This window comes from Stenella coeruleoalba (assembly GCF_951394435.1).
Source record: "Stenella coeruleoalba genome assembly, chromosome: 18".
Classification (NCBI taxonomy): domain Eukaryota; kingdom Metazoa; phylum Chordata; class Mammalia; order Artiodactyla; family Delphinidae; genus Stenella; species Stenella coeruleoalba.
Window position 1 is genome coordinate 75,173,364 of NC_137164.1, and position 17,860 is coordinate 75,191,223.

General features: G+C 46.3%; 1 protein-coding gene across 1 annotated transcript in view; it reads right to left on the reverse strand.

Annotated features, from left to right (window-relative positions):
• Window positions 1-1,316: 1,316 nt before the first annotated feature.
• IRS2 (insulin receptor substrate 2) overlaps window positions 1,317-17,860 on the reverse strand; it is a 28,078-nt gene continuing 11,534 nt past the window's right edge. Inside the window, exon 2 of the mRNA XM_079903435.1 lies at window positions 1,317-2,031. Coding sequence (XP_079759561.1) covers window positions 2,027-2,031 — 5 coding nt within the window. The 3' untranslated portion in view covers window positions 1,317-2,026. The remainder of the gene's footprint in view (window positions 2,032-17,860) is intronic.

Consider the following 17,860-nt stretch of genomic DNA (forward strand, 5'->3'; position numbering starts at 1 on the left):
TAAATTAAAAATGTAAATATTGCATATGCCTTTTTTTTTGAAATGTACAGGATAGAAGAAAATTTAGTATATTATCAACTTTTTACTTCGCTTGTTTAAAGTTGCAGGAGGAACATGAACCATGGGAAGGGTGGCAGGACCACGTGAAGGATGGGGAGAGCTACTTAAATACGAGTCAGACACTGCGATCAGCAGCGCCCACGTTCAGTCCTATCTATGGGGGGGGGTGTGGGGGGGTGGTTTCCATAGCAACTCCATCCATCCCGAGTCCCAAAACTAAACCAAAACTTTAGGACATTTTATACATTTTAATAAAGTCTCTCTATATTACACACTGAAAATGACCATCAAACTAACGTGGTATAGTTTACGCACTGTTGTGCTGTGTGATCCTCTAGAAAAGTGAAACTTGGAAAATGCTCAGGGCGATCACTTTACATTCAACTTTGTCTTGCGGTACAATCCTCTGTTCTAAAAGGTCAGCATGGCAGGAGAAAGACTTTTGCATTGCGATTAAATACATGTTTAAGACATTGAATTTTTTGGTCTTCCTCTAGAAAAGCCTCATTTTATGAATGCATTATTCTATAGTGATATCTATCTATATATTTATATATATTTTTCTCCCACCCCCCCCCCCAAAAAAAACAACTCGTATCTCCAATGAATTCGTGTAACCTCTACAGGACTCTCAGAGAAGAGGCACTGGGGACCCAGACACGGGAGGGGGGCTCTAGAGCTCCCCAGACGTGTCAAGGCAGCAGAGAGATGCCGTGACATCCTGCAGGTCAAGGGCAGCGGTCTTCCGCGACACCCGCGGTAACTGCCACCACACTGAAAACATGTGCAATAGGGGTAGCCTTGTCGGGAATTGTTTTCACAAGTGACATGTACTGTAAGATTGTTTTTCTTCTTCCTTGTCTATTAATAACATAGGGGCCAGAATGCCTCTTTTATCAGTTCCTTTGTGTGTGTGTGTGTGTGTGTGTGTCTGTGTGTGTTGTTGTTGTTGAGGGCAGCCTCGTTGCCAGACACAATAGCATCATAGTAAAGATAATACATTTTAAAAGAAATCTGCCAAACCCTTGACCAGCCTTGAACCGCTAGCATGCCTACGTGAATTTTTGGTTAGAGAAATGCAAGCTCAGGATTAAGGATAGCAGAGACGTTTGAGCTTGTAAATAGCATCAAAGGCGTTTGCAATTTGAAGTACCTACATAAACATCTACAGAGAGAAGATTAAACAAGTCTGTTAAAGGTAAAAAGAGATACTCACCCCCTTCCCAGACCCCGCCCCTCCCACCCCCCATCCCCCAATACAGCTGATGGTTTTCCAAAGTAGGTTGCTTCAGTTACATATAATAATTATTATTTATCCATCCATCTTCAAAGTCCAATCTCAAATTTCATCTCCGTTGGGAAACGTCAGTCCCACGCTGGGCTCTGTCTGTGAGTAAACACGCAGGTACCTGGGTTGGAGTCTGACAAGCAGCTGTGTACCGGGCCTGTTCGATGAGGCAGATGACCGCGCTGGGACTCTCGGTACCCAGACGTCCTGCCGGCCCCTGACCACGCCGATCTGGCTTCACCTGGAACTGAGGTAGGACGGTGGTAGTTTTGAGAGGATGCCAGTAAATACCAGACTTTACCACTTTAATGCGAATTGGTGGAATCTCCTAGCATGCTGAGGGATATATCTGCTTTGCCAAAATGAAAGTTAAGGAGAAATTAAGACACTGGCCACAACGGAAAAGGCCGAGGAAAACGTCCAATTTTCTCGTGAATCACTCCTTCCGCTAATTTTGTCGAAAAACAAAACACAACACGACCAGCACAAGGATGAATGCCCCCTGTGGGAACGAGGGACAGAGATGGTTCCACGTCTAACCCAGAGGCGTCCACGTGTGGTAATCGCTCAGATTCAAAAGGAAACCGAGCAGCTTCAGATTTTAAAAAAATGCTGAGCATCTTCTGTTCATGTTTTTCTCTGATGTGTGTCGTCACGGGGATAAAGCCAGGCAGATCTTCACTCTGAAAGAGGAAGGAAAGAAGTCAGCGGGGCCGCTGCGCACACAGAGCCATCCTACTGCGGGAGACGAGGTCCCTCTCAACCCTCCTTTACCATCTGTGTCACTTCCAGGAAATGATCCACTTTGGGAAGCAAACGTTTACTCATTCCGTTTTCCAGAGACGAGTTCAATGGGTAAACTCCCCTTCGGTTTCCCCAGGAGCAGGGCGACTGGGTTTACAGTGAGTTGTGAGATCCGTAAAGTGAGGTTCACATTTTCAGTGCAAGAAAACCATTCATGATTCTACCCTTGGGAGAGGGGCTGAGCGACCTGGCAACGGCCCCTTAAATGCCCAGGTCTCAGTTCTTCGTGTGGACAGAGGGGGAGAAACCACTGCTTTCCTCACAGGGCTGTGGAGAGGATGAAAACCACGCCACGTGTCACCGCGTGTTCTCAGCTACACGGATAATGCCAGTGTGGGTCGCGGTAAGAAAGTGGGGGAAGTAATACGTTCACACTTCTGCCCTCGGAAAACCCTTCCCGCTGGGTACTCTATCCTGTTGCTAAAACGACCCAAGATTCAAAAATAAGCCCCCGTCACACACCCGCTTCCTCTGCCCTTGGGCGGAGCCAGCAGGACCCTCACCAGCTTCAAGTGCTCCCCTCTTTCTGGGCTGAAAGATCCAACTTCCTTAACTTTTTCCCAGTCCCCAATGTTTCCAGCATATTTTTACTGGATGTGTTTGTCCCTTTAGAGGAGAGACTGGAGAGACTGACTGACATTTCACAGCATACCGCCTTTTTTTTTTTTTTAAGCCTCTTGGCTTTTAAACAAAAATGCCAAGTTGTTCATCACTCCTCATGCTGGTAACTACTTGGTCACATGCGTGCCCGGCGGGTCACGCCCCACCGTAAACAGAGCAGTGTCTTCCTTTGCAGCTGTAGTTACTTAACCTGCACCTCTGAATATTCCTCTAAAATCACTCAGAATTCTGTGCTCGGCGCTCACCACGCTCCTGGATTTGCTTTTTGTGTGTGTCTACTTCTTTTCTGTTCATCTTGAGTTCAGAGGACTACTCCCAGCAAGAGAGAAACTTCCAGTATCCCACAGCCAAGAGTAAGCACCTGCTCTGTAGCCCGGCAGAACCCAAACAAGAGCCTGTGCAGACACGTGCTGTCTACATGCAACACAGATACTATATCTTTTCATGACGTTTTCAGAAGTTCCCTACAACGGGACATTTTGAGGCAGTGTCACTTCATTGTTTTTAAAAAAGCTTACGTCCTTTAAGAAATGTAACAAGTAAACTGTTCAGCACATGAAACTTAATGGAGAACAGGGTCCCAAAGTCCCTCCGAAGGGAAGCTGTGTCTCCGGCTATTTTATTCATTATTGGGATTTCTGGTCCTAAGAGGCTCTGGTGAGAACCTGAAGGTTAGTGTCCCTTAATAAATACAGGCATTTGCTAAAATCCACCTGGACTTGAGTCTCACCCTAAATGAGTTTGCATTTTGTCACTCAGGCCCTGACGGTGAAAAGAATCTGACGGCCACCCTAGAGGGAGTACTACCCTGTGGGTCCACTTTCAGAAGGTTTCTATTCAGAGTTTATTTTATTTTTACACTAACGATTAGCTAAATGTACCTAATTGTCTCCTGTTAACGCTAAAACCCCATTACCTTGAAAACAGCTAAGCAAGTAAATTCTTTAATCCCTCAAACTCAAACACACAGAGTTAATTATTGCTGAAAAACTTACATTCCTTTACTGCAAACTCATAGGGCCATGGACATTTTTGCTCTGTTTTTAAGGATGCTTTCTTGCTATGAAATAACTATCATTAGACCGTCATGAGCTCTAATCAAGTTGAATGTGTAACTTCATTTTTTTGAAGTACAAACAACACGACTGTCAAAACCTTAATTTCTAAGCACTAGCATTATGAAAGAAAAGAGCTGCTAAGGAGCAAGGAAATAATTCATGCATTTATTCACACAGTGACCTTTCAACATGACTTCCAATTCTGCTCCGGTGCAGGGCCTCTGTGAGGCACATGGGAGAATGATGAGGTAGAGAATGGGAGTCACATGACAGCTGTTTTCTGGGCAGGGAAGGAAGCAACTCTTTCAAAGGTGCGATGCCCTCTGCAAACACCTGCATTCTGAAGGATGCTCGGCTGCCGTTACCAGCAAAGGGAGAAGAAAGCTCTTCCAAGGGCACAAGAGAGATTCGGGCTGTCGGCCACCCAGTGAGTCAACTTGATGTGGGGACAGTAAGGAACATGGTCCCCTAAGACGCTGAGCCGTGGGCCGAGCAGCCCCAGGCTTCCACGGAAGGGAAGGGCCAGGGATGTGGTCCCACACGTGGCCAGGGAGAGCCACGGATGACTGGGGAGGGAGGCTGAGCATGCGCGCACGTGCACGCACACACAGGTACCATCACAGGGAGGGGGGTTTGTTCACGGCACGTGGGAAGGACGTGAGCAGCCTCAGGCCAAGGAGAGCAGAAAGAGGACGGCCACCAGCTCAGAGACAGATGTCTGGGCGAGAGCTGTGCCGTGCTTCAAACACATATCTCAGTGTATAGATGTGCCCTGGAGCCAACACATCGACCCAACGTGGATGCAATCTGTCTCCTACTGGGTCAGATAACAGTGGCCTTGCACAGACACCTCGAGGCAGACAGCCTCCGAACTTCAGTCCACGCCATCCAAGTCACCTGCCACTGAACCCTCTTGGGTTCACCCCCAACTCATGGGGAGATCCTCCTGCACGCACCCCAGCAAGAATCCCCACCTAGGATCACCGGGAGGGGGCCACTCGTGGAAGATGCCTGGGATTCGGGGCTCAAGTGCGCCAAGCAAGCAGGCTCTCTGCGGCCAGGCCAGCAGCCAGCCAGCAAAGCCAGACCCGCCTGCCACGAGCCGCCTCTCACTGCTGTCGCTCCGTCCCGCATCCCAGGAAGAAGGGGACGGAGGCAGGAGCGGGGCCCTGGGAATGTGAGCCCACTTCTGCCTTTTATTTAGTTCCTTCTGAAGTAAGTTAAATTACCCCTCCCGCTGAAAATGAGTCTGGTTCAGCCAACTAGAAACAAAAATCTTCCAACACCGCCAGCCCATCACCCTCAACTGTTAAATATGCATGCTTCGTAACGATGAGACTCCGGCAAAATGTTATTTATTTTATGACCTATGTTAATTCTACTAGAGGCAAAGAGCCAGTGATTAATTTCACAATTCCTCCACGGTGAATATCATTAAGATGGGAGACATTCTCTGAACTGTGAGGGTACAGGGGCGACACAGAGAAGAAATAAAGGCCAGAACCATGTGTTGCTGGTGAAAATTACAGAGTAACATGCACCAGTTCTGAATCTGCTCCTAGATGTAATGCTTCTAAAATAATTTAAATTTATTGATACACGTTGCATTTGCGGTATAATTACACACTGTACTGTTCTGTAGCCTAGACATTGCTTCGTAAAGAAACTCATTCATGGAAAGCATCAATCTAGAGTTATTTGATTGGAAAAAAAAAAAAACTTTCAGCACAAAGACTGACGTTGTCCCATATGGCATGTCACGCAGCCCAGCTATCCTTTTCCTTTTCACTCTGTGACATATAACAAATGACGTTCATATGAGGGATACAGTCCCTTATGCAGTTATCCTAACTCCCTAGGGACCAGCGCTAATTCTGCCCTTTCTCTTCCATTTAAAAGACCAATCAGAATGCAAATGACGGCGGGTGTTGTCAACAAAGGTCCCACCTCCAATTTGCTCTATTTTAAAAAAAAAAAAAAAAAAAGGAAAGAAAAAGAAAACAATCACTGAAAAACTCTGTCCTTGAGCCCAGTGGGGGAGCTCCCTAGCCACGGAAGGCTCGGATGTCAGAACACGGCCACATCACACCACCGCCGAGCTGGCCTCCAAGATCACAAACACTTCAGTGGAAAATGCAGTGAGCGTTGGGTCGAGAAGGTTTCAGAAATAAATCGGGTAAATGTGCTCTGGCAAAGAAACTCAAGCAGCATTCTGGGAGCGTGTTCTCACTCATGGCTCTTTTTTAAATGATTTCTTATGATTACTTGGGTTTGGATGCAGACAGAGTCCCGTGTGGGGCTCCACGGCACAGCAGGAGGGAACGGGGCCTGGTCTCATGGGCCCTGGGTGAGCAGCAGTGGACAAAACAGACAGCAAACCCACGTAGCAGGTACCAGTGACTTACTATTTTCAGGCAGATCTGAATGAGGACCAGTGCAGACACTTACGTGCGTGACACGAATGAAACATTAGACTTCTTAAGATTAAAATTTATATTTCTAGTAGTAACTATGATTGAAAAAAAATACATAAACCCTATGGTGAGCCCAAACATGTCCTTCAGGCCCATTGAGACTTTTTATGTTAAACACAGAATGACGGGAGAAAATAAACTTTTCTGTTACATGAGAAATTCCTAGAAAAGTCAACCTGATAATTCAGTATCTCCTCACTTTACTAGAAGCAAAAGCACTCTTAGAATATACAAAAAAAAAAAAGTAAGGTCGGGTGTGATAAGCCAGGGATTCTAAGAAAAACGGTTACTTGAACTTTGCAAGTGGAAAAAAAAAAATAACTTAAAAGGAAAATATGGAAGCACAGGGTCCCCGGGACAAACGGGCTCAGTGACTGACTTCACCAACCCGACTCGTGACAGATTTAGAAGCTTCTTGGAGTTGAGCTCATCATTTCCACTGACAATTAAAATCATTTCATCCGGAATGCTTGTTATTGAAGACATTTCCCAGCATCAAGTTGCAACTTGATGCTAATGACACAACGTGAAACAGGATGAGACAACCAAGTTCTCACGTGAGGCTGGGGTTAATGAAAGGCATCTCTCCTTCTTCAGCTCTTGCTTAATCCTTCCCATAAGACCTTGTCTTAATCACCAAAGACTAGAGCAATCAGGTGTCCTAGACTGTTATCGCACTTCAAATTTCCCCGCATTGTCCAAGTTTCACCCACAGCAACCAGCATAAACTTTATAGTGAATAGCCTACACCAACTTTATGTTGTAATACGTAAGTATCCATTCCTTTTCTGTTTGTTACTGAAAAGCCTGGTGTGTGGATCCCGGAAGCTACCCTTTTATGGCAAGAGTTTTCCAGCATCATCGGAGAACTATTATCATGCCCTAACGCAAACACCCGAGAAGCAAAAATGTCCTTAAATTGCTGGTGGACCCTTCTCTTAAATTATGAAACGTTAGACCTTTTCTAGGTAAAAACCAGATGAGGGAGCCTTGGTGACCTGCCCGCTGCCTTGGAGCTGATCAGCAGGAAAGGACGATCCTTAACTTCTCCCAGAACTTTCCTCACTGCTGCACTGGGGGCCGACAATGCAGCCCCCATTTTTGCAAATAAAAGACGGGAGGACTCGGGAAGGAGTGAGGGGAGGTCTGGAACTTCCATTTGGGTCCTGGAGTTTAAACCTTTACACGGTACTACCAGCTGTTTATCAACTCCCCAAAGACACCGAACCCTGCAAGCTGTGCGTTTCTGCTTCGTGCACCTCTCTCTCCTGCTGGTCAAGGGCCTGGACCACCTCGGTCCCCAGCATACAGCACATGCCTGTTAGGTCCTTCACGAAGCTCTGACGAGCTAAACAGAAAGAAAAACCCATGTGGTTCACGCCATTTCTCATAGGCAGAAAAGCAGAATAAAATCTTCTAAAGGAGCACAGAACTTTAGGACTGTCTGAGGCCCAAGAGAAAAGAAAACCTTTGTCGTCTCACGCGAGAGTGGCCTTCTAAGAGCGAGGTCAGCAGGGTACGGCCAAATCGGGTCCTTGCCTGTTTCTGGAAATAAAGTTTTATTGGAACACAGCCACGTTCACTCACTTGGACACGGCTGCTTCTCACTTTAACAGTGGAGCTGAGTGATGGTGACAGAGACATTGTGTCCCAGGACACGAGGAAGACAAGGAGGAGAAAGAAGGGTAAATTTGTGAAAGTTACAACATACATTTCCATCTGCGGGTTACACCTGGAGACTAATTGATACCCCCTCTGAAAATTATCGGCAGGCTTGCGTGCTTCAGAGATGCAATCCCATTGACTTAAAAGCCTGCTATCCTGTTACAGACCCTACGGAGGAGGAAGCAAGTCATGAAATCATTTATGAAGCTAGCACACACTTTAGGAATTAGTTTTCCTTACTCTTCCACTTGATATTCCATGCATAACACCATAGTACTGAAGAAATCTCATTATTACTAAATATATCCTACAGTACTACTCTTTCAACTTGAACATGATAAGTAAAGTTATATATGATAGATCTGCAATTCAGAAAGGGCCCAAATCTCTTCTCTTGCTTGAGTCATTTGAGAACGTGACTAGAAGCATTACGTTCCTACCCTCTGAAACAATATTTGGGCCAAGTGATGGAACCTGCGTTAAAATTGCAAATATCCTATGAACGGTGTAATTCTCCCTCAGGGGTGTATTTTTGTACACTATAAAAATGTTTATATTGTGTCTATCTGAGGTTCTCAAACCTAAATATTATAGTTTTGCTATAAACTTAAGGGAGTGTAGAATAACAGTTTGTTCAAAATATATCCATCCCCAAATATCCTGTTACGTATCATTTCAAATGAGCCGTTCTTTCCTTCGAATATTTAAGAGTTGCTACTGGGTTTTCTTCATTTTATAATTTGATACCTTTTTTGTTTTTATTATTGAAACTGAAATAAGCATTTTCTGGAAGTCTGAAATTATGCCAAATGTAACTCAAATTACCTCTAGGATATCACTAACAGGAAACGTACTTATGAGTACAGTTTAAAAGGTACACCTTCAGGAATCTGAAATTTACTCTGGTTTATACATAATGATAATGCAATAATTTGGAAATGTTCTGAAAACGGGATTTGTGAAGTGCTTGTCTGTCGTCACAGGAAAAGAAAAAAAAAGAAAGGATTAGAAAAAATGGGGGGAAACATATTGTGACCCACCACCAGCCCAGCCAGCGCCCCGAGCTGTCTTGCTGGGCACAGACCCACAGGGCCTGAGCAGCCTCCACCTCCAGACTGCGAGTACATTCCCTCCCGTTGGACGACACCTCACTGATACGGACGCCAGCGTCCTGGCTCGGGGGGAAGAACACACCTTGTGCAGACGTACACCTGGCCTTTACATTGAGATGCAGGATCTCCCAGCAATGAGGAGGCTGAGGGCCGTGTCCTTTGCCCTGGCACAGGTGGACACCCATTCCTACCACCGGCCACCTCAGGAGCCTTGCTGGGAGCTCAGGAAGGACTCAGGGCAACCGTCCCCACGGCTCAAGGACATGCGAGTGTGGAGAGCCACTGGCCTCACCAGAGTCGGGGTCCCCAGGCCCAGCAGGCAGCGCCTGCTGTTAGGAAAATGGGGACATTATTCTTCTGCCCTAGATTTCTCACTGGGCATGGGGAAACTACCAAAAGAGGTTTTATGCATACACTATGTAACTAAGTAGTACAAACAGAAAAAGTATATATATACACACAAAAATTGTTTTTTCCACACACAGCAAGCACGTGCTGCTGGCAGGATGTGCACCTTGGGGCCGGGTCCTTCTGCCTTCTTCCCGCACCTTTCAATGATGTACACGGGTAACCACACGCTGTGCTGTGAATGACAAAGCCCTAGGCCTGGCAGCCCTGTGCCCTGGGAATCTCTGAGCACATCGATCTGCCGTCACGGCGTCTCCTCCATTCAAAACTACACCCATGAATGACATCACCAGCATTTGCAACTTCAAGCAGTAAGTAAACAAGCCATGAATGCACAAACACGAGGGCGAAGAGCTCTCGGGAGGGAAAAAAAAGTGAATAAACTTGTTTTCATTGGCTAGAAGCGGAACAGAAGCAGAATTGTGGTTTTCTTTGGGGGGGGGGTAACTCAGGGCCATTTAAAGCTAACAGTTCTCAGACCCTGCCCAGAGCATCCTGCCTGGGTGCTTTCTGCACGCCTCGTGCACAGGCCGCGCGTGTCTCTGCATCACCGGAGAACGCACACATCCCTCTCCGCATCGCAGGGCCCGCGAGCAAGATGCCAGCAGCCGGCGGGGCCCCAACTAGGCGGGGCCACGGGGCACAGGACCTCTATTCTCTCGGGGGTCACACACAGCGGTGCCCCATAATGCAGACAGACATTTAAATTCCTCTGTAAATTCCTCTGTGGCCGAAGAGAGCGATTTACATCCAAATGGAGTACTCCTGATTGAAATTTCAGGAATGAAGAGTGGAACGTGCGAAGTTACAGACCATCTTTATCAAGTGCATTTGCTAAACAGTAAAGTAAGACAGCAGCCACTGACAGCCACGCCTTCCCGTGGTTCCAGGGGGACCCAGGCCCCGGTGCCCCAGGCTGCAGACCACCCCCAGCTTCCCCGGCAGGCAGTGCCCGGACCAGCCAGGTGAAGCCACCCTGCACGCTCGTTCCGCCCAAATGCTGAAATGTTTTTAATGTCCTTCACAGCTTGAGCCTCAGCTGGGTACACCTGCTGAAGAGAACTTGTGCAGACTTGTCAGAGCCCAGCCTAGACATTCTACCTGCTCGTTTGCTGGGAGGGACCCTGCACACCAGGGGCCTCAGACCCGGGACTTTCAACGTGCCATCGGGAGATCTGCAGAAGCCTGTGGTTGGAAACTTTGGCCCCCAGTCCCTCCTGGAGTGCCCAGGGCCACCAGCTGTCAGACACGGAGCAGGGAGGTGCCTGCCGCTGCCCCCAGGTGGGAAGCCTTCATCCCCGGGGCTGGAGGGCACCCAGTCCTGTCCAGACGGTGACACACAGGGGGACACTGCTGGGACACCCCTGATCACAAACCCGTCTCATCCTTCCCTCTTCTCCAGGGAGAAGGCAGAGGGCAGGACCAAAATACCCAGCGACATAAAGTCAGCTTCCCAAACTGCTGAAGGCTTGGAAAGGTGGGAAACGATCCATCATCCGGTGTTAAGACGGCATTTCTTACTGATTGACACGAAAACCTTCCCGGGCTCCAAAGCTGGGCAGGGTTTGTCTATGACTTTTTTTTTTTTTCCCCTGAGGTACGCGGGCCTCTCACCGCTGTGGCCTCTCCCGTTGCGGAGCACAGGCTCTGGACGCGCAGGCTCAGCGGCCATGGCTCACGGGCCCAGCCGCTCCGTGGCACGTGGGATCCTCCCGGACCGGGGCACGAACCCGTGTCCCCTGCATTGTCAGGTGGACTCTCAACCACTGCGCCACCAGGGAAGCCCTCTCTATGACTTTTAAGAATGGATTTAAAGAAGACATGCCTTCCCAACCACCTCTTTAGGAATCAAAAACACAAACTCCAGACTGAGCAGACGACCACTTGATAGACCACAATGACGCCCAATACATCACACACACAGGCCCCTCCCCTCCAGAAAAGCATCACGCAGACAGGGAAGTCCTGTCCGGAGAGATCACTTCCACCTTTTCACAGTTAGCAGCGTTACGATTCTGTGACACTCGGTCTATATGAATTAACATAAAATAACTTATTTTCTCCATTCTCCTTAGAGGGCAGCCGGCCATTCTGCAAAATCTACTCGTTGTATCGAACTGAACACGAATGGGGCGTAGGCTTCAAAGTGACCGAAACAGAAGAAGCAGAATAAACTTGCCCATTCATTGTAACTTTTACTATATTTACAAATCAGTTGTTTCAATATGCTCACATAAAGAAATATTAATATTTAGCCATTGTCATTCTTTGGAGATAAGCTTGAATTGGAGCCTTATTTGACTTGCCCATACTTCACACATTTTGCACAGATCTGACAAGACTATGCGTGAATCAAGTTATTTACAAGTCTATGCTAGCAATCTGCTTGTAGGGCGAGAGTGGCAGACACAGAGGGGGAAGCACAGCCCCCCCGGCCGTGTGTCCCCGCTGAGACCCTGGGTGTGGGTCACAAACCTCCCCCCAACGCGAACACGCAGCCTCCCGCCATCCACCCCTTCCTGCTCTGACTCCTTACACATCAGATTCTGAAAAATGACTTTAAGAGACCCACGAGCATAAGCGTGTTTCCTAAAATATACACTGGACAGAGAAAATGCAAATTTCACACTTCCGGTCTGGACAAAGTAATAGCAACCCCTACGAGAAGGAACAACTACTAACACAGTAGAAATAAACAATTAGGATGGGATCGTCATTTTTCTCTTGTTCGAATGAATGAGCTGCTTTAAGACACTTCATGCAGGCCATCCCTTTTTTACGTATCTCAGAAAAATTAAGTAAAACCGAGCTTACGTTCTGAAGGTAGACCTAAGCCCATGTCAAGTCCTTAAAGTGACATAAGCTACAACTAGCCACGAAGTCCACGTACGAAGGGTGCGGTTTCTCCACAGAAAGGCTAGAAGAAGGGGAGGGTCTTTATCCACACGCGGTACTAGCTGTTCTGGACGCCTTACTCCCCTTAACTCCAAGCTCACCCCCACCGGTGCTTCCACGTTGAGGCCCAATCTCCATGAAATACAAGGAATAATGACTTTTCTATCATTTTAGTTTCCCAATCAGCTGATGAAGAAAATCAGTTTGTTGCAGAGCCCGAATTTCACGCGCCTTACCGGAAAGCACACTGTGCGGATGGATGCCCTGGGGAGGGGGAGTTGGGAGTAACTGACCCAGTTTTTCAAAGGAAGCCACTGGGGGTTCTGAGAAGACACAGAACCAGGAAGCAGCGAGCGGACCAGAGCATCGTTCCCTACAGCCCGGCAGAGGCTCCCCTGAGGTCCACTGCTAGACCCCTTCACCCTCGGGTGGTTCCTTTAAAAAATAAGGGTAAGGGCAAGAACGTTCCCTCCTTGGAGGTTCTGAGGATGAGACACCATCTAGACATGTTATAAGGTGCTTTACAAATAACGTCTGTGTAACCGAGCATGTAATTCCACGACCAGACACTTGTGCTTTGATGGCATTGTTTATCTTGTGACAATTTCCCTCTGCCTTCCCCAGTGCAATGACATCTCAGCATATTCCTTCCCCCAGAAACTTTTAGGTCTTTTCACCTTTTACGTCATATTTTTGAGAAAGAAAGTCAGGAGCTGACATATACCACACTAAGTGGAAAAAGACGCTATGGCGAAATGATATGAAAAATTTTTAAACACTTCACATACTGTTCCAAAGAAACTATATTTTCCGTCTTCGCTGTTGAACGTGAACAAAGTCTTTACACTGGTTGCCCAGGCTCTACACATCACAGTTCATTGTTAGTTCCTTCTCATCACCTACTGCTCTCTCCCTGCTCCCTCTTGGTCAGCTACACGGGTCTCCTTCTGATCCTGGGACACACCAGCAACTTTCTGCCCCAGGGCCTTTGCACAGTTAGTCATTCCCTTTGCTCATATGGACTCTCCCCCTAAATACCTACAGGACTTGCTTCCTCTCCACCTTCTCCCTCTCTCTTCCCTGCTTTGTTTTCTGGAGCACTTGTTACTACCTACACTACTTCATGCTCCGAACACATGTCAACATTACGTTTATTTCCTTGGTTTCAAAGGTAGGTTTGAAGATTCGGTACTTCTGGTTTTGGGTTGTTTTTTGTTTGTTTGTTTTAGCTTGGAAGCCAAACCTCTTTCTTTCTAGCCTGCACTGTAATATTTTTCAAATGGGTGAAATAGTTTTAAAGTATGCAACATGTCACAATTAGCATCTCTGTAATGAAAAAATAAGAAAACGTAACCATTTGGTTAAATCTGAAAGCTGAAGGAAGATCTAACCTTTCCCGCCTCTGTCTCTCCCGCCCCAGAGGCCACCTTTCTATCCTCCCAAGGGGCCCTTAAGGGAAGTGCCTGTCATTTCTTTGTTGGCTTTTTTCGGGGAAAAACAGATAAAACACACACTTTTTTAAAAGGCTCAGAGCTGCCTGCACGTGGTTTCAGGTGTGTCTTAAGAAAACAGAACTCTACTTGGAAATTAACAGGACGTCTGAAAATTAAGCAATTTTGAAGCCTACACTATAAATACAACTGTGATCACATGAAATGTCTGTGGATCATTTATGAGGAAAAAAACGAACTAAAATCGAAATGTTGACTTCTCACGGACAGGCAGCAGCACTGAGCACATCTTACATGTGAGTTTTCTCAGCTTTGCAGCTACGGATGCTTCCCATCACACAGACTACAGGTGAGCATCCTTCTTCGGCAAGAGCTGAGGGTGAGCAGGGAAGCCTCAGAAGGAACGGGAGAGGGAGTCCACTAACCTCGTGAAGTTTCTGGAATCCAAAGGCTAACAGCAAAGACAGAGCACACAGAGAAATACTGGGAGTTCTGAGGCGAGGCTACCCAGAGCTCAGAGAGGCTGACAGCTCGGAGCCGGGGCCCAGCAAGATCAAACCTGTGGTTTCTCGGAGGAGAAAACTGATGTGGAAATTCCACTTCATTGGATGGACCCCAAGTGTGTGTGGGGGACTGGGGGCGCTACACGTTTGAGTGGTTCCACCAGACTTTTCCAGCAAGGACACCTGCAGTCCCAGCAGGGACAGCCCATCCTGTGTCTTTGGCCAAGAACGGCTCAAGAGTAAATTCAGAGATGAATTCTGAACATTCCAGCTGAACGGCACGGACTCCAGACTCGTGAAGATGCGTGCTTGTCGCCCAGAGTTATTCTAGGAACCGAGTTAAACGCTCCACGCGTTTAACTTGCGTTAAACTTGGGTATTTTACTGCGGTGCTTATTTCATTGAGAACTAAATCTACTCATAAACCAGCACTACCCACAAGCTAAACCACAAATAACAGTAAGAAGGAAAACGGAATTAAGATCTGTCCGTGCTACTGCGTCTTTACAGTTTTGATTCTGACCCTCCGCACCAAAATGTCATTCTATCAGTGTTTGGAAGCTACTGCAAACTTTCAACTCGAAAAGAAAATGTTCATTTCAAAAACTTGTCAAAATAAATAAAATCGAAAGACTGTTTCAAAATTCATGAATGTTTGTATTTATAGAAGTGGGTCAATATTTCATATCGAATATTTCCACACGGTTCATTATTAAAAGTTTAAATTTTTTTTGTTTATTCAACCAGTTAAAGTGAGTTTTCTGAAACTGACTGAGATAAATGTCCACTCTGGTTTTATAATATTCTAAAGAAAGAAGAAATACAGATTTTGCAGTTTCACAACTAAGATATTTTGCGAAAAGGCATCTAAATATTTTCAGCTGAACTGTACATTTCTTATGAGTCTAATTGGTGAAGTAGGAAGAGTTCTTTGTATTAGTTTCACCAAACTTATTTGATATAAATATTTGATCAAGTATTTGTTTAAAAAATTTGATATAAATATAACTGGAAGAGCTTATGAGTAGCTCATGGATTTGTTTTGTTTCATTTGCATAATACCAAAAGTATTAGTTTAGGTCCCTTTCATGCTGGAAAACATTTTTTAAATTACCTGCATCATATAAGAATAAAACAGAAGCCTAACACCACCACAAATCACGGTAGCAAATTATCTTTTAAAAAAATGCATCCAGGCTGTGGTGTAAGAAACTGACCACTTTCCCTTTCTAGGAATTCTTGTTGCCTTGGTACTTCAGGAGCTCTGGCTGTGTACGTCCATCTCTGATTTTCAAACAAAATCAATGTGCACAGCACCCTCTAGTCCATGCCCTGTTTAATCCTGCTTACTGCCTGGAGTTTCTAAAATACTATATGCAGTTTTTAAATTTAGTAAGAACGTCCTGGCCTGTTTCCAAAACTTCTCCCCCAGCTAACAATTCCCTCCATCCATCCGTCCATCCGTCTATCCATCCATCCGTTCATGCACCCACGTTGGGCTCCGGAAACCCTCCAGGAAGAAAGCAGCAGGGGACCACAGGGGGCCTGAGCCGGGCCTGGCAGGGCAGAAAACGGCTGCGTCACTCACATGACAGGTTGGGGAGGCTTCTACGACCTGGGGATCCACGGGCATCAGACGGTCACTGAGCTCAGCGTCTATTTTCAGTTGCCTTCCATCACTAGCACGGGGCCGGGAAGCCAGAGCTCCGTCCCAGGTCCTCCGAGGAAGACAAGTTTTCACAGAAGGGATCCAGACCTCACCCAGGGAAAGACGACCGGGTTTACTTACAAACACTCCCCGCATAGCACGTCAGCGTCTTTATTCTCGTCCGCTTTCCACCTAACTGGGAAAGTGCTCCACAGAGCCAGTGCCCCCTGACAGGGTCCTCTGAGCTTTGCTTTCTTCCTATCCTGAGAAGCAGTTCCATCACTCCATTCATTCCTGACAGGGGGACAAGCATTCCCGTTTTGTTATCCTGCGCCGCTGCCGCCGGCGATGCTGGGTGGATTACTGGCGCGCGTGGCTTCTAATGGCAGGCGTGTGGCCGTCTGCTAGGAAGGAAGTGCTCTCTCTGCGGATGCTGGAGAGACCGGCAGCTCGTGTAAACACAGCCCTGAACCACTCCCCAGAGCACAAGGCTATAGATTCCCGACCACGGTTTTTCAAACATGGATAGCTGTTGTGTGAGCTGTTATGAAATGTCTATGTCTTCTTTTATGCCTTTCAAAGGGGGGTTAGAGTCACATCTTAGGAAGGCAGTGCCTTCTGAAAAACCATTTCTCATCCCATAACAATGAAGTTAAGTAAGTTTTTTCTCGGAAAAAAATAAAAGATCTTAAAAACAAGAAGGGCACCGGTGAGATAATCCACTCCCCAGAAGATCACCACCTAGCAACCACTGATTATTCATGGGTCCTTAGGCAAACTCTAAAATTGTTCGTTTTCAAATAGACTCATCATCAAATAGAGTGATGACTCATCATGAAACAGTTTCTTAGGAGACTGCTAATGGCCTTATTCATAATGACGAGTATAGGATATTTCACTTAGAGAAGAAATGCATCTTAAGGACCCCTCAAGGAATGAATGAAAACACAACCCCATGAGATGTCAGATCAGGGCCCCAGGATGACCCACTGATAAAGAAAAAGGGCTTACATTTTCCCAGATCACAGAGGCCTTTCGATTTGAATTATCCCAAGAATTTTCTTTCTTCCTCTTCTCTTTTTTTTTTTTTTTTTAAACACAAGTAAGCACATGATCTTGAATGTCTGCCAGGCCTTCACCCTTCTGCCACATCAGAAAACACTGCCCACATGGGCATCAGCAGCCTATTTCTCTAACTTACAGCATTCTTCCTTGTTCAAGTGTCTGCTTTCCTCTAGTTCTGTCCACCAGCATACCTTGTAGTATATGCATGAAGCCATTTCCTGCAAGGCTCCCAAATCAAAAAACAAATAGCACTTCTACAAACAATAAATCATTCTAGAGGGAACAGGCCATATCCTAGGAGGAAGGTATTCATCTCCACACAAAGGCCCACAGAGACAGAGCAAACCTATTCTTTCCTGATAATATTTACAAACATCTCTACCCACTAATTAAATCAGTGACCTTGGAAAAGACGCACGACCTCCCTCGGCCTCTGTTTTCACAACCTTAAAATGAGTTACATTAGACGGATGGTTCTCAACTCCTCTCCCTCAAAATGACCTTGTATTTTTTTTTTCCTGTCACCACTCTGTGTGGAGAGAGTTTTCAAGCATTTAGTGTTGTGGGGGGTGGGGGGGGATCTTATCAAGTACAATATACAGTTTGCTTTACTAAAACAAAGACAGTGGGAGGAATATAAGTTTTCCAACTCTGCAGACCACTGGAAGTCCAGGAAGAGAGCCTGAGAGGCCCCAGAAGACACGACCAACCAACATTTTGATTCAGCTCAAATTCACCAACATCACAAGAGCTTTGAAAACAATGTCGAATCCTGAGCTCTTCCAACTGGCAGGTGTGGAAAACAGTT